Source organism: Moschus berezovskii, chromosome X (genome assembly GCF_049115385.1).
Source record: "Moschus berezovskii isolate FMDL1 chromosome X, NW_MosBer_1.0, whole genome shotgun sequence".
Taxonomy (NCBI): Eukaryota; Metazoa; Chordata; class Mammalia; order Artiodactyla; family Moschidae; genus Moschus; species Moschus berezovskii.
The window spans coordinates 8130476-8153644 of NC_142488.1; the positions used below are offsets into that span (position 1 = coordinate 8130476).

The window sequence follows — 23169 nt, forward strand, 5'->3', positions numbered from 1 at the left end:
TCGATCACAATAAACTGTGGAACATTCTGAAAGAGATGGGAATCCCAGACCACCTGACCTGCCTCTTGAGAAACCTGTATGCAGGTCAGGAAGCAACAGTTAGAACTGGACATGGAACAACAGACTGGTTCCAAATAGGAAAAGGTGTACGTCAAGGTTGTATATTGTCACCTTGCTTATTTAACTTATATGCAGAGTACATCATGAGGAACGCGGGGCTGGAAGAAGCACAAGCTGGAATCAAGATTGCCGGGAGAAATATCAATAACCTCAGATATGCAGATGACACTACCCTTATGGCAGAAAGTGAAGAGGAACTCAAAAGCCTCTTGATGAAAGTGAAAGAGGAGAGTGAAAAGGTTGGCTTGAAGCTCAACATTCAGAAAACAAAGATCATGGCATCTGGTCCCGTCACTTCATGGGAAATAGATGGAAAAACAGTGGAAACAGTGTCAGACTTTATTTTTTTGGGCTCCAAAATCACTGCAGATGCTGATTGCAGCCATGAAATTAAAAGACGCTTGCTCCTTGGAAGGAAAGTTATGACCAACCTTGATATATTAAAAAGCAGAGACATTACTTTGCCAACCAAGGTCCGTCTAGTCAAGGCTACGGTTTTTCCCGTGGTCATGTATGGATGTGAGAGTTGGACTGTGAAGAAAGCTGATCGCCGAAGAATCGATGCTTTTGAACTGTGGTGTTGGAGAAGACTCTTGAGAGTCCCTTATACTGCAAGGAGATCCAACCAGTCCATTCTAAAGGAGATCAATCCTGGATGTTCATTGGAGGGACTGATGCTAAAGCTGAAACTGCAATACTTTGGCCACCTCATGCGACGAGTTGACTCACTGGAAAAGACTCTGATGCTGCGAAAGGTTGGGGGCGGGAGGAGAAGGGGACGAAGGAGAATGAGATGGCTGGATGGCATCACCGACTCTGTGGACATGAGTTTGAGTGTACTCCGGGAGTTGGTGATGGATAGGGAGGCCTGGCGTGCTGTGATTCATGGGGTCGCGGAGAGTCGGACACGACTGAGCGACTGAGCTGAGCTGACAGTGCTCAGTCCCTGGGTGGGGAAGATCCCCTGGAGGAGAGCATGGCAACACACTCCAGTATTCTCGCCTGGAGAATCCCCATGGACAGAGGAGCCTGGTGGGGGCGACAGTCCCTGGGGCCGCAGAGAGTTAGACAGGACTGAAGCCACGGGGCTCGCAGGCAGAGGAAAGGCATCACGCTCACATAACAAGGAGAGGTATGTGACGAGCTGCAAGATTAAGGTGGTCCCTTTCCACTCATGTTCTGAAGCTGGTTCCAGAAATCAGGGCAGAGAGCCTCCTGGTCGTTTACAAAGGAGCTCCTGGGGCCCCCAACCTAGGGCTGCCTCTACCCACAGGCTCTTACCTTCAGACAGCAGGCTCAATGCCTCGTCAGAAGTGTGCATGCCGCCCGGCAGCTCCTTCTTGGGAGTGGGGCCTTTGCCAGGCTCATGGGGGCCCCCGGGGGATGGGGGAGCCCCCTCGGCGGCCGAGGTGGTCATCGAGTCCCACTGGATCTCCTTGCTGGGACCTGGAAGTGTCAGGCAGCAGCCCGTCCAGCCGTAGAAGGCCAGGGACAAGAGGAAACCTTGGGCTGGATTCAGGATCCCCTGGAAGGGAGGAGAAAGAGACGGCATAAGAGTCAGGGCACTGACTGGCATCGGGGTCACAGGGGTCACTTCAGTCCACAGGGCTGGCCTCAACTGGGGTGCACCCCGTTGGCTGGTTTGGGGCATGAGAGAGCCTGGCTTGGAGGTGCTGGGCCTTCGGAGGTGTATGGGGGACACAGGAGACCAGGGGGCTGGAGAGCAAGGTCCCGGGCATCACCCCAGCAATGTGGGTGGTCTAGAACACTTTATGGACAGTGTTCCAAGGGATACCTCCAACTCTGTGGCTTTTTCAGTCTCAACATTTCTTCCAGAGAAATTCCCAGATATTCTTAGTCTGCCTGAAAAGTTTGAGACACTTGCCAAACTGACTTACCAGAGTCATATCCGTTTAATAATGATGCCAACGCTGAATGCACAAGCATTTAATTGAGGACACGGTGCGCCTCTCCACTTCTTTATTTGCTAAGTGGTGTCCAACTCTTTGCAAGTCCATGGACCATAGCCCGCCAGGCTTCTCTGCCCTTGGGATTCTCCAGGCAAGAATACTGGAGTGGGTTGCCAGGCCCTTCTCCAGGGCATCTTCCCCACCCAGGGACCGAACTGGGGTCTCCTTCATTGGCAGGCGGATTCTTTACCGCTGAGCCACCAGGGAAACCCAGGCTCCTCTCCACTAACAGCTCCTGTATGGAGTTTTTGTAGTGGAGACACGTTATGCTGGAGACATCGACGACAATGTATCCGTGAGCTTTCCACCTTGTTATGGTGTTGTGTTTCTAGGCAATATTGTTGCCTACGTGTGTGATCAGGTAGTCGAAATGAGTATAATCTCTGCAGCCTGCATTTTTCACTTATTACGAGATTTCATAATTGTCATTCTTTACATTGTCATTTTCAACATCTGCATACCATTCCATCAAGATCAAAGACAGTGATTTACTTAACCATTCCCTTTTATAAAAAAAATGTGGGTTGTCTAGAATGCTTTATATTTATGGATAGTGTTCCAAAGAATACCTCCAACTCTGTGGCTTTTTCCGTCTGAAACGTTTCTTCCAGATAAATTCCCAGATATTTTTAGTTGGCCTGAAAGGTTTGAGACACTTGCCAAACTGACTTACCAGAGTCAGATCCGTTTAATAATGATGCCAACGCTGAATGCACAAGCTAGCTTTTGGACCACAGCCAGATATGGGGGTCCCTCCGCAACCTCTTCCACTCACTGCATATTTAAATAACACGTAGATCATACTTCTCAGTGGTTTTTATCCTGTCTGGGTATATTTTCTTCTTCTTCTTCTTCTTTAGGAAGTACATTTAAAATCAAGATTGACCTACCATCATGAACCACGTGGTCTTGGCTGCGTTTCTGAGCTGTTTCAAAGAGCTGCTGTTGATATCAGGTTGCATTTCAAGATAGATCAGAAGGCTTTCATTGATGACATTTGAAAACCAGCTGTGAGAAAGAAAACGGGCCACAGGTAAAGAGAACATGCGATAGCATGTGGTTTTTGTTTTTTAATTTTTGCTTCTTTTTAATGGGAGGATAATTGCTTCACAGTGTCATTTGTTTTCAGTGCCAGAGGTCAGGGGCACATGTCTGCATGCATGAGTGCTGAGTCACTCTGTCATGTCTCTTTGCAACCCCCATGGACCATAACCCATCTGTCCATGGGATTTCCCAGGTAAGAATACTGGAATGGGTTGCCATTTCCTCCTCCAGGGCATCTTCCCTACTCAGGGATCGAACCCATATCTCTGGCATTGCAGGCAGATTTTTTTTATCCACTGAGCTACCTGGGAAGCCCCAGGGAACATGTCTCCCAAGACCTAGAAGTCCAGGAGGGGTGACCAAGTAGCTGCATGAGGAACCAGCGCCCCAAGAGTTAGACGTCAGAGATGGCATCCCCCTCAGCCAAAAGCAGAGACCAAGAGACCCTCCCGACAGTCACAATCAATACCACATCGGGTGGAAGCTTCTAGCACGCGTCAAACAACCCAGCAGTCATTTCTCCTTTGATGAGCAAGCTGATGTCTCGATGGAGACCAACACGAACCTTGATGTTTTACGTCGGAAATTCCTGACGTTAGTGTCGGCAGGTCGGTGAAGTTGGAAATGGTGGGTGGGCTCGGGGTATTTTTAGATGGAGTAACTCACGGCTCTCCCAGGAGAATGTCCAAAGCAGCCTCCTCCCATCAGAAAAATTATTAACCACCAGCGTGTGCCCTGTCTGGCAAAGCACTCTGTCGCTGCAGCAAAGGGCTTTCTGATTTGGTCCTTGTCACAGGTCTATTTGCACAGAGCACACCCACCTGAAATGCTGGGGCAGGCTGCCTATGGGGGACGGGGCAGGCCACTGAGGAGATGAAGATTGCTCTCTACCCTTCTTGTTTTTTTTTTGTTTTTTTAGTTGTTTTTTTTGGCCATGGCACACAGCTTTCAGGATCTTAGTTTCCCGAACCAGGGATGGAACTCTTGCCCCTGCAGTGGGAGCTTAGAGTCCTAACCACTGGACCACCCAGGGAGTCCTGGTTTCTGCCCTTGTTGCCCTGAGCTGTGAGTCACCACACATGGGCCATCGCCCCTGTGTCTCATCAGATACAGGAATCCTGCTGTCAAGACAAATGCAGGACTTCCCTGGCTGTCCAGTGGTCAGGACTCAGTACTTCCAGTGCAAAGGATGAGGGTTCAATCCCTGGCCGGGGAAGTAAGATCCCACATGCCTCACATTGCAGCAAAAAAAAAAAAAAAAAAATTAATTAATTAAAAAATAAAACAAAGATGGATGCAGAAATAAAAGATGGATTTAGAAGGCATGATGAAGCATTTGATTTGAACGTTAACCCCCAGCGGTGGGACAATACTCCGGAGGCAAGTGGTTGGGATGTGTCCACGTTAAAGTGAGGATTTTCTGTTCTTAGGGATTCTCTATAATTTGAGCGGACATGAATATCTTTCCAGAAGGTCACGGTTGTAGACCGGCCTTCCTGTCTGGACAGCATTGCCTCCAGGGCCACTTGTACAAGTCTCAAAGGGTTCCCTCTGCCAAGACTCTGCCTCCGGAACTCAGGTCACACTTGGGAAGGCATCTTACAAGTGGTTTGCATTTCACTTCCCAGTGACAGTTTAAAGAAAAAGAAGCACATTACCAAACGATGAAAACCAGCATTATTTTGAAGAATCGCGTCTTGATCACGGCTCCCATGCGTCTCTCGTTCTCTGTGTAAATGCCTTGTCTTCCCTTCAGTAAGGAGGCCACTGTGGAGACCAGAGGGGAATGGTGTGTGAGGCTCATGATTTACAAAGGGCAGCACAGGGGATGGGAACCCTCAAGTCACCCTGGAGAGCAGGAAGCAAGATACCAGCCATGCCTCTCACCACTGCATGGGGTGGGGGTGGGAGGGGCGTGTCTCAGACACTCGGGGGAATACATAGCTTTTAAAGGTTTACTTTGAAGTCTTTGTGGCTTCCCTGATAGCTCAGCTGGTCAAGAATCTGCCTGCAATGCACGAGACCCCAGTTCTATTCCTGGGTCGGGAAGATCCCCTGGAGCAGGGAGAGGCTACCCACTCCAGGATTCTGGGGCTTCGCTGGTGGCTCAGCTGGTAAAGAATCTGCCTGCAATGCGGGAGAGCTGGGTTCGATCGCTGGGGTTGGGAAGATGCCCCTGGAGAAGGGAAGGGCTACCCACTCCAGTATTCTGGCCTGGAGAATTCCACGGACTTTATAGTCCATGAGGTCACAAAGAGTTGGACATGACTGAGCAACTTTAACTTTTGAAATCATTTAGATTTATATAAGATATACAGGGATAGTAGACTCCCCATATAGCTACACTCAGCTGCCCCCAATGTTAACGTCTTCCACAGCCACACTCACAACCACACGGTGGTCAGCATGAAGAAAACAACGCTGGTACAGTGCTGTTAACTACACCCACAATTTTATCTGGATTTTATTCATTCAGGAACTGTATTTTTAACAGTTTATACTTTATTTTTATAATAAAAATTACTTTTATAAATATAAATATAAAAACTATTTTTATTATAAAAACAATTCACTAGGGGACTTCTCTGGTGGTTCAGTGGTTATAAGATTCCATGCGTCCTACACAGGGGGTGAAGGTTTGATCTCTGGTCAGGGAACTATCAAGCCCCATGCTGAAAGGTGCAGCCAAAAAATTTAAAATAATAGTAATTTATCCTTGACTTCTTTCTTTCTTTGGCCAAGACTCTCTACACGTGGGATCTTAGTTCCCCACCCAGGGATTAAACCCAGCCCCCCTGCAGTGAAAGCTCGTAGTCCTAACCCCTGGACGTCCAGGGGAATCTCATACTTGCTATTTTAAAATGTTGAAAGATTTAGCATTCTTCCTTTAGATAAGTTCAAAAATATTTAAAAAGTTTAGAAAAAAAATTAATAACCTATGGTCCCCCCAGAGACAATGACTGTTAGTATCTCAGTGTATTTCTTTCCAGTGTTTTTTCCTACACTTCGTTTTTCTTTATTTGATGTAATTGAATCACTGTTTTTTAATCACTGTGTTTTAATGCAATGTTTTTAAAAAAGCTGTATGCAGCTCAGACGGCAAAAGCATCTGCCTAAAATGAGGGAGACCCGGGTTCAATCCCTGGGTCGGCAAGATCTCCTGGAGAAGGAAATAGCAACCCACTCCGGTACTCTTGCCTGGAAAATTCCATGGATGGAGAAACCTGGTAGGCTACAACCCATGGGGTCACAAAGAGTCGGACAGCACTGAGCGACTTCACTTTCTTTCTAATACAGTATGGGGGTTGTGTCTTTTTAAATGTTTATTGCAGTAGAGTTGATTTCCAATGGCGTCTTAGTTATAGGAGTACACACACTGGTTTTCAACACAGATACGAAGAGAGAGACCCAAAGAGCCTTGGTGATGTTGTCTCCCTAAGTAGCAGAGCAGTAGCTTAAAGTTCTGCAATCCACAGTCAATCCTCCGGTGACCTTTCTGCGGAAGTGTGTTTCTTTATTCCGACTCTGCCCACGAGGGACCCACAGGGCACCAGGGGGCTGGAGATTTGCCGCGGGGCTCATCTGCTCGAGGATGGGGTAGCTACGGGGCTGGAATGCAGGCCCCCTCCTCGGGGTCTGCTGACTCATCTTCTTGCCCAGATCTTTCTGGTGCCTCTGACTCACGTCCTGTGGGCCCCTTCCTGCTTCCTGCCTAGCTGGGAGAAGACACGGGCCCAGACAACATGGGGGGAGCCAGCCCTCCAACCGGGGACAGCCCTGTCCATCTCCGCCCCTCGCCCTATTCCCGTCTCCCCCTCTGCCGGTTTTCAAGGACACTGGGTCTGTGGGGGCACGCCAAGGACAGACCCAGGATGACTCCAGGTGGAAGGGAAAAAGTCCACGGGTCCCCGGGCTTTGCGCTAACGGATGGCAAAGACTTCACCTAGCTCGCTCCCTGTCACTGATGTAATCCCACTCACTCTCCCCAGCTTCATTCCGCTCGTCTCTGCAGGGTGACAGATGAGGTCAGGGGCTCTACATAATGACTGGGGCCCAAGATCTGGGACTCATCCCTGTGGCCTCCTCCCCGGGGAAGTTTCCCAGCCCTTTACCTGCGGTCACCGTCCTTCGGAATAGGATGGGGTTGCCTATGAGGACCAGTAGCAACGGCAAGTACGTGGTGATGTAGTGGGGGATGGCATGTTCCAGGCCCCTCTCGCACCTGGGGGGCAGGGGGGAGAAAAACCCAGGCATTCTCCAACGGTGAGGCTTTGCCTGAAATAACCCCACTGCCTTATCTGAAAGTAGAGACCAGAGGACCCAGAGCGCAAAGGGAAATGCACAGATCACTTCTGGCAGCCGGAAGGAAAGCTGACTCACATCTCATCATGTCTGTGGAGAAGCAAGTAAGTCACAGAAGGGGAAGGAGGATCAATCACAGTTCTGTCTTGTCCCAGAAAGCGGGCCGCTTCTCAAGTTCCCCGCCGGAAAAGAAGCAAAGACAGGAAAAGACTCTGGGATGCTGGACCCCCACCCCCACCACAACCCCCCGTGGGACCCCTTCAACGAAAACACACACCGTTCAGGCAAGACAAAGGTACTCAATAGACTAGTAAGGTCCTCAGCACTTATGGCACCCCACTCCAGTACTCTCGCCTGGAAAATCCCATGGATGGAGGAGCCTGGTGGGCTGCAGTCCATGGGGTCGCGAAGAGTCAGACAGGACTGAGCGACTTCACTTTCACTTTTCACTTTCATGCATTGGAGAAGGAAATGGCAACCCACTCCAGTGTTCTTGCCTGGAGAATCCCAGGGATGGGGGAGCCTGGTGGGCTGCCGTCTATGGGATCGCACAGAGTCGGACACGACTGAAGCCACTTAGCAGCAGCAGCAGCAGCAGGCCTGGCTGACATCACCAATAAGATCCAAGCTCTGCCCTCGAACAACTGAAAACACCCGAGCTTCCTATTTTTCGGGACACTTGTTCTCAAGGTGACCCATAATCATTTCGGTGGTCCTTTTCAGAAGGAAAGACTGGAATGTCCACTGATGGGTTGGGAGACTCATCCGTCAGCAACCGGACATGGTGGCGTGCTACACACAGCTGTGTTACCAAGGCCGGGAGTGTCACTGAACACACGCATAATGCAGCGAAAGTGGCAAAGGGGGAGAGGGAACGCAAAGGAGAAGTTGCTCAGGTCCGACCCCAGATGAGGTGGAAAACCAGAGGAGGGCGCAACCCTGGAGGCCCAGGAAGGGGGCATGATAAAGATGCCGGTGGTTTAGTCAGGATGGAGTGCGCACGCCGGAGAGGAAAGTGGCAGGAGAAGGCATGAAACCAGGCATGACACATGCAGTGCCCATCCTTTGTTGCCCTAAGGATGCCAATACCATGTGAAGATGGTGGGTGCTTTTTTAAATGAAGCTTTCGTCTCCAGCTGTGAAAGCTACACCATGGTCTACAAGGGCTTGAGGGGAGAGAGGGAAACAGGAGCAGCAAAAGATGAGATTCGAGTGGTGAGTGAGGGTGGGAGCCTGCATACTGCCAGGGGGCTCTGAGGCTGCCACTGGTGGAGGGTGGAGAGGAGATGATGGGGGGATGGAGGGGGAAGCTGATGCAAGGAGGAGATGATGGAGGGTGGGCAGGACGGAGAGTAGATCCATGGAGAGTGGACATGATGGAGGCTAAGACGACTGTGGCTGGAGATGATGGTGGGTGGTGATGATAGACTAGGAGATATGGAGGAAGAGGTGATGGAGGGTGGAGCTGATACCGGGTGGAGCAGAGGGAATGAGGTGATAGGGTGGAGGGGGAAATGATGGGATGAAGGGGGTGGGAGTGATGGAGGGTGGAGGTGATGGAGGAGGAGATTAGGGAATGATGGAGGCTGGACACAGGGAGAGTGAAGATTATGGAGGATGAGATGATGAAGGTCAGAGAAGATGAGATCATGGAAGTTGGAAATGACAGAGACTGGAGATGACTGGAGGGCAGAGAGGATGGGATGATGGAGGAGGAGAGGATAGAGGATGGAGTTGATGGGGTGATGGAGGGTGGAGAGGATGAAGGCTGGAGATGATGTGATGATGGACGGTGGACATGACGGAGGATGAGAGATGGTGGCTGGAGACGATGGAGGATGAAAATGGTGAAGGATGGAGATGATGAAGGATAAAAAAAATCAAGAGCGGGTAGGGGGGAGCCGTGCCCATCACAGGCGTGTAGGGAGGAGAGATGCACCCCTAGCTCTGATTGTGCCTCTGAGGTTGTTTTTTTCTTTCTTTAAACACAGCCCTCAGTACAGATTCGGCCCTCAACCTGCTTTTGTCAATAAAGTTTTATTGGCACACAGCCATGCCCACTTGTGTATGTATTGTCTATGGCTGCTTTACCCATTAGCGCTGAGTAGTGAAAGTCATGCAACATTCAACTCACCATTCTAAAGTGAACGACTCAGTGGCATTTAGGACATCCACGGTGCCATGCAAGCCCCACCTCAAGCTCTGTATCCACACTGGGCACAGCACCGACCCAACATGCACGTGACAGGCAGGAGCAGGGGACCCTGGCCGACTCAAGGAGCCAGGCACATGCTCGCAGCTGCACGGATCCTGGATGAAGGCCCGCCCACCCACGTGGGGACAGCACCCAGGCATGTCCTGCAGGAGGACACCCCAAGGGGTTGGGCATCAGGGGAGCCCCAGCTTACCTGGCCATGGAAGGATAGTACAGCATGAGGGCTCCCTCCACGCTCAGCAGGGCGGCCAGGCCCCAGGCCATCAGGTGGTACAGCAGGATGGTGCTGTGGGAGGGAGAATACAGGTCCAGAACCTCAGGTCCAGCACCTGCCCAGCCCCGCACTCTGTGAGCAGCGGGAAAACACGTGCAGAGCAGACTCTCAGCAAACAGTCCCCTGATTGTGCCTCTGAGGTTGTTTTGTTTGTTTAAACACAGCCCTCAGCACAGATCCGGCCCTCTGCCTGCTTTTGTCAATAAAGTTTTATTGGCACACAGCCATGCCCACTTGCGTATGTATTATCTATGGCTGCTTCACCCATTAGCGTTGAGTAGTGAAACTCAGGTAACACCAAACTCACCATTGTAAAGCGACAACTCAGCGGCATTTAGGACATCCACAGTGCCGTGCAAGCCCCACTTTAGGCCAGTTTTAAAACATGTTCATCCCCCTAAAAGGACACCCACACCCATTCAGGGGTCTCTCCCCATCATGCCTGCACCCCCAGCCCTGCAACCACTCAGCTACCATCTGTCTCTATGGATTCACCTATTCTGGACATCTCATCCAAGAGGAAGCATAAACAACATGCTCTTCTGTGTCTGGTTTGTTTTCCTTAACCTAAGGCTTTCAAGGTCCGTCTAGGCAAAGCTATGGTGTTTCCAGTGGTCATGTATGGATGTGAGAGTTGGACTATAAAGAAAGCTGAGCGCTGAAGAATTGATGCTTTTGAACTGTGGTCTTGGAGAAGACTTGAGAGTCCCTTGGACTGCAAGGAGATCCAACCAGTCCATCCTAAAGGAGATCAATCCTGGGTGTTCATTGGAAGGACTGATGCTAAAGCTGAAGCTCCAATCCTTTGGCCACCTCATGCGACGAGTTGACTCACTGGAAAAGACTCCGATGCTGGGAAGGATTGGGGACAGGAGGAGAAGGGGACGACAGAGAATGAGATGGCTGAATGGCATCACCGACTCGATGGACATGAGTTTGAGTGAACTCCGGGAGTTGGTGATGGACAGGGAGGCCTGGCGTGCTGTGATTGATGGGGTCGCAAAGAGTCGGACACGACTGAGAGACTGAACTGAACTGAAGGCTTTCAAGATTGACAGGAGGAATGGACATTTCAGGTGCACAGCAAGAATACCTTGCTGTTTTGATTGTGCCTTCTTCCTTTTATAAAAACGAGCTGGCATAATTCCTCCTAGGGACCTAGCTCCCCCAGTAGTAAGGGGTTCCCAGCCTCTGTCCTTCCTGAAGTCATCTTGGTACCTAACATGCTAGGGTCTTAATGCTCAGTCCAAACCACAAAGAATGTCTCTGAGAAATGGATGGCCATTCAACCTTCCAGGAGAGCTGGAAGACTTCCTATCTCTCCCCGCTGCCACCCTTGATCATTCCCTGCAGAGTTCACACTCTTACCACCCCCAAGCTTCATCTCTGTACACCCACACACCCCACCCTGTCCCCCCGAAGGAGCAGAGGCAGTAAGCCTTGCAGGTGATCCAGAGAGGTTCAGAAACTTGCCAACAGTCACTCAGCAAGTGAGTGAGGTCAGGAACTTGAAACCAGTGGGGCCAAGGCACTGACCACTGTGTAATTCCTCCTAGACATCCCCCCCTCCAGCTCCAGAATTCTTGGGCTCTATACTTAGTATAACACATCCATACACACTTCTTTAAAACTTTTTCCTATACCTTTAGATACCATCAGAATTTTTATAATCATGCCAATCCTTTTTTAGTATCTGTCCAGTTCCAAATGTGAAATTTACTGAATCACTTGTTTCCACGGTTTTAAAATCCTCAATTTTTTTTGTGGGGGGGGGGGCACTTGGAGAATATTTTGCTATTTTATATATATATATATAGTTGACTTACAATGTTTCAGGTGCCCTTGCTGTTTTGATTGTGCCTTGCGCCTTTTATATAAAGATGAGCTGGCATTAGATGTTTCCTGGTGGAGTGCCTTCTGGGAGGTTCTGATGGACTGTGTCTCACTTCAGTTCAGTTGCTCAGTCGTGTCCAACTCTGCGATCCCAGGGACTGCAGCACGCCAGGCCTCCCTGCCCATCACCAACTCCCAGAGTTTAATCAAACTCATGTCCATTGAGTTGGTGATGCCATCCAACCACCTCATCCTCTGTTGTCCCCCTTCTCCTCCTGCCTTCAATCTTTCCCAGCAGCAGGGTCTTTTCCAATGAGTCAGTTCTTCGCATCAGGTGGCCAAAGGATTGGAGTTTCAGCTTCAACATCACTCCTTCCAATGAATATTCAGGACTGATCTTTAGGATGGACTGGTTGGATCTCCCTGAGGTCCGAGGGACTCTCAGAAGTCTTCTCCAACACCACAGTTCAAAAGCATCAATTCCTCAGCGCTCAGCTTTCTTTATAGTCCAACTCTCACATCCATACATGACCACTGGAAAAACCATAGCCTTGACTAGACAGACCTTTGTTGGCAAAGTAACATCTCTTGCTTTTTAATATGCTGTCTAGGTCGGTCATAACTTTTCTCCTGAGAAGTAAGCGTCTTTTAATTTCATGGCTGCAGTCACCATCTGAAGTGATTGTGGAGCCCCCCAAAAAAGAAAGTCTGCCACTGTTTCCACTGTTTCCCCATCTATTTGCGTGAAGTGATGGGACCGGATGCCATGATCTTAGTTTTCTGAATGTTGAGCTTTAAGCCAACTTTTTCACTCTCCTCTTTCACTTTCCGCGTCTGCCCTACAGAAATAAAAGTGCTCGTGGCCTCTCCAACCTTCCCCTCGGGCAACGAGCTAGGGCAGAAGGACCCAGCCGCTCTCGCACGGAATACCTCTGTCCGGTCGACCTCTGGATCACCAGGTAGGCGTCCACCGCGTAGCAGAACAACCACCAGAAGCAGGCGCTGTACAGCAGCTGGATCCAGAGCTATAATCAGAAGAAAGGCATGGCAGCCCTAGGGGGCGGACTCCAGGTAGCCCCGCCCCGCCCCTGATGTCATCCCAGCCCCTGGGGGCGGGCTCCGGGTTGCCCCGCCCCGACCCTGATGTCATCCCAGCCCCTGGGGGCGGGCTCCGGGTGGCCCCGCCCCGCCCCTGATGTCACCCCAGTCCCTGGGGGGCGGGCTCCGGGTGGCCCCGCCCCACCCCTGATGTCACCCCAGTCCCTGGGGGCGGGCTCCTGGTGGCCCCACCCCCAGCACCTGAGGGCAGGCTCCGGGTGGCCCCGCCCCTCCCCAGATGTCATTGCAGCCCCTGGGGGCGGGCTCCAGTGGCCCTGCCCCACCGCTGATGTCATCCCAGCCCCTGGGGGCGATATCCGGGTGGCCCCGCCCTGCCCCTGATGTCATCCCAGCCCCTGGGGGTGGGCTCCAGGTGGCCCCGCCCCACCCTGATGTCATCCCAGACCCTGGGGGTGGGCTCCAGGTGGCCCCGCCCCACCCTGATGTCATCCCAGCCCCTGGGGGTGGGCTCCAGGTGGCCCCGCCCCACCCTGTTGTCATCCCAGACCCTGGGGGCGGGCTCCGGGTGGCCCCGCCCCACCTTGATATCATCCCAGCCCCTGGGGGCGGGCGCCGTGTGGCCCCGCCCCACCCATCGTGTCATCCCAGTCCCTGGGGGCGGGCTCCGGGTGGCCCCGCCCCACCCTGATGTCATCCCAGCCCCTGGGGGTGGGCTCCGGGTGGCCCCGCCCCACCCATCATGTCATCCCAGACCCTGGGGGCGGGCTCCAGTTGGCCTCGCCCCACCCCTGATGTCACCCCATCACCTGGGGGCGGGCTCCAGGTGGCCCCGCCCCACCCCTGACGTCATCCCAGCCCCTGGGGGCGGGCACCGTGTGGCCCCGCCCCCCTTGTTGTCCTCGCAGCCCCTGGGGCGGGCTCCGGGTGGCCCCGCCCTGACCCTGATGTCATCCCAGCGCCTGGGGATGGGCACCAGTGGGCCCGCCCCCTGATGTCATCCCAGCCCCTGGGGACGGGCACCGTGTGGCCCCGCCCCCCTTGTTGTCCTCGCAGCCCCTGGGGCGGGCTCCGGGTGGCCCCGCCCTGATCCTGATGTCATCCCAGCCCCTGGGGGTGGGCTCCGGGTGGCCCCGCCCCACCCATCATGTCATCCCAGACCCTGGGGGCGGGCACCGTGTGGCCCCGCCCCACCACTGATGTCACCCCAGCCCCTGAGGGCGGACTCTGGGTGGCCCCGCCCCACCCCTGATGTCACCCCAGTCCCTGGGGGCGGACTCAGGGTGGCCCCGCCCCCCTTGTTGTCCTCGCAGCCCCTGGGGCGGGCTCCGGGTGGCCCCGCCCTGACCCTGATGTCATCTCAGCTCCTGGGGGCGGGCTCCGGGTGGCCCCGCCCCACCCTGATGTCATCCCAGCCCCTGGGGGCGGGCTCCGTGTGGCCCCGCCCCGCCCCTGACATCATCACGTCTCCCAGGAAAGCCCTCCACAGACTTAGCCACCCTTGGAAGCGCAGTCTGGGACGTGGCCTGGGGGCCTTGGGTCCCCCATCTGCTCAGCCGGACTGGTCCAGCGAGCCCCGCCTGGTGCTCACACATGTAGGCAGAGAGATGAAGAGCTCAAAGATGAAAGGCCTGGCCTGGCACTTTGAACCAGACGCCCTTCTGCTGGGGACGAAAGAGGCTGCGCAGGAAGGACCTTCCCAGGAGAAACAAGGCAGGAACGTGCTGAAGTGCTAAGTCCCTTCAATGGTGTCCGTCTCTATGCAACCCCGTGGACTGCAGCCCGCCAGGCTCCTCTGTCCATGGGATCCTCCAGGCAAAAAATACTGGAGTGGGTCGCCATGCCCTCCTCCAGGGGATCTTCCCAGACCCAGGAACTGAATCCAAGTCTCTTACGTCTCCTGCATTGGCAGGTGGGTTCTTTTACCACTAGCATCACCTGGGAAGCCCACGAATTAAGTGAGTGAAGTCGCTCAGTCGTGTCCGACTCTTTGCGACCCTGTTGTGGACTGTAGCTCACCAGGCGCCTCCGTCCATGGGAGTCTCCAGGCAAGAATACTGGAGTGGGTTGCCATTTCCTTCTCCAGGCGATCTTCCCGACCCAGGGACCGAACCCAGGTCTCCCGCATTGCGGGCAGACGCTTTAACCTCTGAACCACCAGGGAAGCCCACGAATAGGTGTACTTACATACAACTTTAGTAAGTACATACATCCAATGAATCAATAACTTTCTTTTTTCTTTTCCTTCCTTTTTTTTTTTTTTTTAATTAGCCAGCTTGTTTTGACTGTGGCTAAATCTCAGGTAAGGATTGAACATATAATTTAAGCTTGGGGGACGGAAAATACTAGTGGTTCTCAAACTGGAGTGCGGCTCAGAGGCCACTGGTTATTTTCTAGTTTCTCAGTCGTGTCTGACTCTTTGTGACCCCATGGACTGTAGCCCGCCAGTCTCCTCTGTCCACGGGATTCTCCAGGCAAGAATACTGGAGTGGGTTGCCATTTCCTCCTCCAGGGGATCTTCCCAACCCAGGGATCGAACCGGCATCTCTTGCATTAGCAGGCGGGTTCTTCACCCGTGAGCCACCTGGGAAGCTCTCAGAGACCCCTAGAGGGTTTTTTAGATCACAAACAGGCCCCCCCACAACAAGGTTCCTGGTGAATGGGGTAAGGGTGGGTGTCTCTGAGCTTTTCTAAAAACCGCACTGGGTTGGTGGGAGGGTCAGGACCATAGTTTGAGGACTCAGTGTAACAGAGGGGAGTGAAGGGGTGGAGAGTGGGACCAGGGGAGCCACACTTACTGCACTCCCCACGCAGAAGACGGCTGGCCACACATCTGTCCTGTTCACGGCGGAGATGTCGTCCACGAAACTCGGAAACCCTAACCACACCGCAGACCGGACCACGATACCTAAGGGACAAACAGGTGATAATGCTTTCTTTGTATCTGCTCCTGACTCAGACCTAAAGGGGACCTGGTGACTGTAGAAATGATGGATGGACAAATGGACACATGGACAGATGAAAGGATGGATGGATAGAAGATAGGAAGGGAGAGAGAAAGACGTGAGGGAAGCAAAGACAAAAGATACACATGTTGGTGGGTGCAGGAGAGACAGACGGAAAAAAAAAAAAAAGACTCAGAAGATAAGGATTATGGTTGCCGAGCAATCCCAGGAGCTTTGATTTCCACTTCCACTGACAGCTACAGTCATGTTCCTTATTTTGTTTGTTCGTTTATTTGCCTCTAAGAAGCGACGGTGTGAATAACAGTGTGTGTTTCTTGGCTGTATTTTTACTGTCCGGCCTAACTAGTCCTCACGTTAAAAAAGAAAAAGAACGACTGAAAAAAAGCACATTATTTCTTTTTTAATTTTTTTAAAAAAAGGATGTATTGATTTATTTTATTGATTGGTCTTTGTTGCTGCTAACAGGACTTTCTCTAGCTGCAGCGAGCAGGGGCCACTACTCTCGGGCTTCTCGTCTCTGTGGCTTCCCTTGTTGGGGAGAACCAGCTCCAGGGCACCTGGGCTCCAGTTGTTTCAATACCTGGGCTCAGCAGTCATGGCTCGTGGGCTCAGTAGTGGTGGTGAGTGGGCTTAGTCGCTCCATGGCATGTGAGAATCTTCCCAGACCAGGGATGGAACCCACGTGCCCTGCACCGCAAGGTGGATTCTCAACCACTGGACCACCAGGGAAGTCCCGAGAAAGCATATTCTGAAGCTGTGAAAGAGTTCTTCCGTTCTTTTATTAAAAAAAAAAAAAAATGAAGATTTTCACAAGTTAGCTCTTGGTAATCTACTTCTGACATTTATTATTTGTGAGTTTTCCTTGCTCTTAGATCCAGATATCTAATTTGCCGATAATCAGTATCCACACTCAAGGTGTATATTAGGGTTGTGAGGTCTGTGATAACATCTGTTTGAGTGTACACTGTATAACAGAAAATGCTCAAGGGGAAATGAACAGTACAGACTTGCATACTAGCATAATGTGTATAGTTGGCATATAGAACATACACTTCAAAATAGGCAAGCAGATACACACTGTGTCCCACACCACCAAAGGGATTATGGACACTAAAACCCTAAAGATGTTGCTTCTAATCCTTAAGCGCAAATAACAGAAATAATGTTTCCTTCCAAATAGCGCTTTGTTGTCTTCACTATAAAGATCTGCTTTGAGCTCAGTAAACACCATATATATATGTATATATATATATATATTGCATGTATATGAGGTGATGGGTGTTTAGGAAACATTTTGTGGTAAGTGTGAGTCATTGTGCTGGATATCTAAATGTTTCCTGGTGCTGTACGTCAGTGAAGTCTCAGTAAAACCAGGGCAGGACTACCTGGTGGTCTAGTGGTTAGGATTCTGTGGTTTCACTCCCATGGCCCAGGTTCAATCCCTGGTCAAGGAATCGGGATCTCACAATCTGTGCAATTTGTCCAGGGGGAAAATAAAAAGATTTTAAAAAATCCTGGGGTGGGAGGACACACTCCATGTGATAGGCATCTGTATGTCTTTCTGTCTGTACTTTGGCTGAACTTGGTCTTTGCCGGCTTTCTCTAGTTTCAGAGAGTGGGGGCTGCTCTTCATTGTGGTCCGTGGACTTCTCATCACCGTGGCGCCTCTTGTTGTGGAGCGCAGTCTCTAGGTGGGGCGTGGGCTTCAGACGTTGTGGACCCCAGTCCCTACAGCATAGGCTCAGCAATTGCGGCTCACAGACTCTGGAGTATGCGGGAACCTCCCTGAGCGGGGATCGAACCTGCGTCCCCTGCACTGGCAGGCGGGTCCTTTACCACTGGACCACCAGGGACGCCTTGGCATCTATGCTTGTTATTTTTCAGCGAGGAGGTCAGGACACCCCCTGCCTTGCCCTGACTCCTGCTTCTGCTTGCTCATTGGCCCACAGTGCCACGTACTTTCCTTCAAAAGGCAAAAGGATGTACTAATCTTATTTCCTGACCCGCCAGAAGATGTTTGGCTGCAACTCTATCTACAGATATTCAAGTCACTGAAGCTATTAAGACGCTTCCCCCAAATGCTTCAGCAGAATCAGGGAGAACACCAATTTTAAAAAAATTTAATTATCCTGCACCACATTCGCATTGTCGCTAACAGGAAGGGAAGTATTCCTTCCTGTCTTACTCCAGTCTGAAAAAGTGACTACAAGTTCCATAGCATGTGTCTGGAGTCAAGATCCTTGAGCATCTCCAAGCACAAAACAGCAAGAGGAACAGGGGAGCCAACCCCTGGGACACATCCACCAGGTATCTGGTCAAGGTGGGCTAGAAGCTGCTGCTACACCCTCAGGACATGGAGGTGGAAGCCAAAAAATACCATCAGAGCCTCTCCTTCAAGAGCAGATGATTCCAACATGGCCAGGACCCATCAGCACTTACAGAATACAGACACTCTTTGGATCCTGATTTGAACTAACTAACCGAAAACTGGTGTGTGTGACATGCCTGAACATGTAGCGGTGACACGAAGGAATCGATTTTCCTTATTTTTTAGGTGGTAATGATATCAGTGTGATATATATATATAATTACTTATTATAGCATGATACTATATTAAAAATACACTTAGTATAACATTTTGGGCTTCCCTGATGGCTCAGAGGGTAAAGTGTCTGCCTGTGATGCAGGAGACCCGGGTTCGATCTCTGGGTCGGGAAGATCCCCTGGAGAAGGAAATTGAAACCCACTCCAGTACGCTTGCCTGGAAAATTCCATGGATGGAGGAGCCTGGTAGGCTACAGTCCATGGGGTTGCAAAGAGTTGGACGTGACTGAGCAATTTCACTTCACTAATATAACATATTAAACATATTATATATTGTGATATATAATAATATTGTAACATATTATACAGTATATGGCTTTCCTGGTGGCTCAGATAGTAAAGAATCCACCTGCAATGCAGGAGACCCGGGTTTGATCCCTGGCTTGGGAAGATCCCCTGGAGAAGGGAATGGCAACCCACTCCAGTATTGTTGCCTGGAGCATCCCATGGACAGAGGAGCCTGGCAGCCTACAGTCCATGGGGCTGCAAAGAGTTCGACATGAGCGAGTGACCTACACACACACATGTAGTATTCAGTATGTTACAATACACATTATATATTATAAGTATGTATATAATTATATATATGTTCACCATATATATATATATGTTGAATTCTTCTACAGTTACATACTGAGATTTGTGTGGATGAAACGATATAAATTCTGGGATCTGCTTCATATTAATTCAGTGGAGAGTGGGGTACAGGGATGAAGTGTGGAGGAGTCTAGGTGATGAGAACAGGGGGCTTATTATACGGTCTGTCTATGTTTGCATATATTTAATAAAGTCCAAAATAAAAAGTTTAAAAGGTGAGCAGTGTTGAGCTTAGAGTTTGTAAAACGTGCCATGCTAGGGTTGAAAGCAGGGGCCAGCGAAGTTTCCATAATGGATCAGAGAGGAAAGATTTTAGGTTCCGTGGCCCACACTTTCTCTCTGCAACACTCACTTCTGCCCTTGTGGGGGAGTGGGGTGGGCGGCAGATGTTGCCCCAGCAGAGCACAGTGCAGGGCATGGCTGTATCCCCATCAGAGTCCACATACAGATGCCGACATTCACATTTCATGGACTGCTTTCATGTCAGAAATACTGTTGTTCTGTAGATTTTCTTAAAAGTATTTATTATTTACTTGGCTGGGCCAGGTCTTAGCTGCGGCAATGTGAGATCTTGTTCCCTGACCAGGGATCGAATCCGGGTCTCTTGCATTGGGAGTGCAGAGTTTGAGTCACTGGACCACCAGGGAAGTCCCTGTTCTGTAGATTTTTAAGCTTTGAGTGTTGAGCCAGCTTTTTCACTCTCCTTGTAGAAAGGGAGGAAGTGAAGTTGCTTAGTTGTGTCCGACTCTTTGCGACCGCATGGACTGTAGCCCACAAGGCTCCTCTATCCATGGAATTTTCCAGGCAAGAGTACTGGAGTGGGTTGCTATTTCCTTCTCCAGGGGATCTTCCCAACCCAGGGATCGAACCCGGGTCTCCCACCTTGCAGGCAGATGCTTTACCATCTGAGCCACCAGGGAAGACCCCAGAGATTTTTAAAACACAGTTTAAAATGTAAAAACATTCTTAACTCATGGGCTGTACATAGAAAAGCAGGCTGGATTTAGCCTAGAGACTACAAGTTTGCACACCTGTGATAGAAAACCCAAACTTAGATAGATACGTACATAAAAAAGGAAATAAAAATTTTATCGTATATATGGAGTTTTCTTCCTGATCCTGCTAAATTGGTTTGGAAACAACTGCACGTGTGTGCCCACAGTCTTGATAATATTAACTATTAGTCTCTCATTGGTGGAACGATCATGGAACGGTTGTATTTTCTGGGTTTTCCTTCACAGCACTGCCTAAAGTTTCCCTCCTAAGAGCAGTAACAAATACATCAAAGTGTTAAAAAAAAAAAAGTCCCCGGAAGCAACTTTTACCCATCTTGTATTGCAGAATCCACTCGTCCTCCCGTAGTGTCCCTGGGAAGCCAACTCTGGATCAGCCTTCCCACCCGCAGGCCAGGCGCTCTCAACCACGCACAACCAGTATTCACTCCCACGGGCGGGCATCCTCGTTTGCACAGGAAGGGGTCCCCATTCACGGGCCACATGCCCTAAAACACGCATCACCCTCCTGCTGGGCACCCCGACTCATACACAGGGCTCCCCACTTGCGGGCCACGCGCCTTCAACCACGCACAGATGGGTTCCTACCCATGGGCGGGGTGCCCTCATCCTTGCACGGAGGGGACCCCACCCACCTGCCGGGAGCCCTCAACCACTCACATACGGGTCCCCCACTCGCGCGCCTGGCGTCCTCACCCGCATATGAAGGGGTCCCCAGTCCCGGAGACCAGGCGCGCTCAACCTTGCATGGAGGGGTCGCCATCCGCGGTACTCACACCCTAAGCCATGCTCACCACTCCCAGGACGGGTGTCCTTCCCTGCACACGAAGGGTTCCCCAGTCGAGGGCCGTGTTCCCTCAATTCCCAAGAACGGGGTCCCCACTGTCAGGCCCCGCGCCTTCAACTGGGCATGGAGGGGTTCCCACCTGCGGGCCGTGCGCCCTCAACCAGGCACGGAGTGGTCCTCACCACAAGGCTGTGCGCCCTCAACTCCCATAAAGGGCGTCCCCACTCGAGGGGCGCATGCTCTCAACTGGGCACAGAGAGGTCCCCACTCGCGGGCCATGGGCCCTCAACTGGGCATAGAGGGCTTCCCACCCACGGATGGGGCCTTCAACTGCGCACGCAGTGGTCCCTTCCTGCGGCCCGCGCGCCCTCAACCGCACACGGAGGGGACTCCACTCTCGGGCCATTGGCCCTCAACTGGGCACAGAGGGGTCCCGACCCATGGTACTCGACCCCTAGAAAACGCACACATGGGTCCGTACTCGCAGGCCCGGTGTCCTCACCCTCACACAGAGGGCACCCCACCCGGGGGCCGTGCACCCTCATCTGCACACGCAGTGGTCCCCATCTGCGTCCACGGGCCCTCAACTGCGCATGCAGTGGTCCCCACCACTCGGCTGCGCGCCCTCAACCACGCACTGAGGGGTCTGCACCCGCGGGTCATGCACCTTTAGCCGAGCACCCAGAGGTCCCCACTTGCCGGCAGCGCATCCCCAGCTGGGAACGGAGGGGTCCCAACCCGCGGTACTCGTTCCCTGGAAAACGCTCAGATGGGTCCCTACTCGTGGGCTGGGCGTCCTCACCTGCACACGGAGGGGCCCCACAGGCAGGCCGTGCGCCCTCAACCGCGCATGGAGTGGTCCTCACCACTTGGCTGTGCGCCCTCACTCCCACGAAGGGCGTCCCCACTCGCGGGCTGCGCGCTCTCAACTGGGCACAGAGAGGTCCCCACTCGCGGGCCATGGGCCTTCAAATGGGCATGGAGGGGTTCCCATCCCAGGCCGTGTGCCTTCAACCGCGCACAGAGGGGTCCCCACGCATGGGCAGAGCGCCTTCAAGCACACACGGTAAGATCCCAACTCATGGGCCGTGGGCCCTCAACTGGGAGCGGAGGGGTCCGCACCCGCGGTGCGTGCACCCTAAAAAACGCACAGACGGGTCCCTGCTCGCCGGCCAGGCGTCCTCACCCTGCATGGAGGGGTCCCCACCTTGTGCCTCGCGCCCTCAACCGCGCACACAGTGGTCCCCACCTACGACGGGCCGTGCGCCCCCAACTCCCACGAAGGAGTCCCCACTGGCGGGTCGCACCCCGACAACGTCGCACGGAGGCCCACACGTGGGCCGCGGGCTCTCAACAGCACACCTAGGTGCACCTTGAGAAAACGCACAGATGCACCCCTACTTGGGGGCCCAACGTCTTCACCCACAAACAGAGGGAGCCCTACTCGCCGGACGTACGCGCTCAACTGCGCACGGAGGGGTCCCCACCCGCGCAGTACGCGCGCGCCCTGAACCACGCACGGAGGGGTGCCGGGCCGTGCGCCCTCACCTCCCAGGAAGGGGTCCCCACCCGCGGACCGGGCCCTCCCCACTCGCAAACCGACGGGTCCCCACCCGCCCGCGCGGGTCGCGCTCTCACCCAGGCAGCCGAGCAGGTCGCAAGCGATGGCGGCGCGCACGATGCGCACGGACGCGGGGCCGCGGGCGGAGGTCGGCGGCGAGGCCGAGTCGAGCCCGGGGCCCGCGGGCCGGCGGCCGGGCCGCAGCTGCAGGAGGCCGAGCGCCAGGCGGAGCGCGCCGCTGCCCAGGCAGAGCGCGAGGAAGGCCCGCGGCTGGAAGCCCAGCGCGAGCTGCGTGGCGGCGTCCCGCGTGGGGCAGCAGAAGGTGCCGAGGCGCGGGGAGGCCATGGGTCGCGCTGGGGACGCGCGCAGCTCGGGTCTGCCGGGACTCGGCCTCCAGGCCGGCCTGGGTCATGTGCTGGGAGCGGGGGCCGAGGGGAGGGGGCGTCATGTGCCCTGGGCCTCCCCGCGGCCCCCGCCCGATTCCCGCCCCGCGCTGGCAGAAAAGGCGCCAGGCTCGGCGAGGGCAGCGCGGAACGCCACGAGCTCTCACGAGGCGGATCCTTGGCAGCGAGGGAGGGGTGAGGGGCGGAGAGCTCAGGGTCGGGGAAGTCCGCTCTCTCCCCCGTCAGCAGGCCTTCCCGCGGTGGGGGTCGTTAATTCTCCAGAACCCGGAGCCCCCAACACTGCTGTTTCATCTTAACCCATCTTCCCCAGAAAGCACGCGCTCTTGCCAGGTCTGAGCAGTCTGGATCTCTGACATCCCTCATTTTGATCTGTTGCCAGCCAGTTCATAAACACTGACCCTGCGGTGATTAGCATGAAAATAC

General features: G+C 53.0%; 1 protein-coding gene across 1 annotated transcript in view; it reads right to left on the reverse strand.

The window, feature by feature from the left end:
- Positions 1-22702, reverse strand: part of GPR143 (G protein-coupled receptor 143) — a 35799-nt gene extending 13097 nt beyond the window's left edge. Inside the window, exons 1-8 of the mRNA XM_055428561.2 lie at positions 22420-22702; positions 15613-15722; positions 12689-12783; positions 9845-9937; positions 7247-7356; positions 4793-4901; positions 2981-3098; positions 1402-1645 (exon numbers count right to left, since the gene is read on the reverse strand). Of these exons, the coding sequence (XP_055284536.2) occupies positions 1402-1645; positions 2981-3098; positions 4793-4901; positions 7247-7356; positions 9845-9937; positions 12689-12783; positions 15613-15722; positions 22420-22687 (1147 nt within the window). The 5' untranslated portion in view covers positions 22688-22702. The remainder of the gene's footprint in view (positions 1-1401; positions 1646-2980; positions 3099-4792; positions 4902-7246; positions 7357-9844; positions 9938-12688; positions 12784-15612; positions 15723-22419) is intronic.
- Positions 22703-23169: the final 467 nt, after the last annotated feature.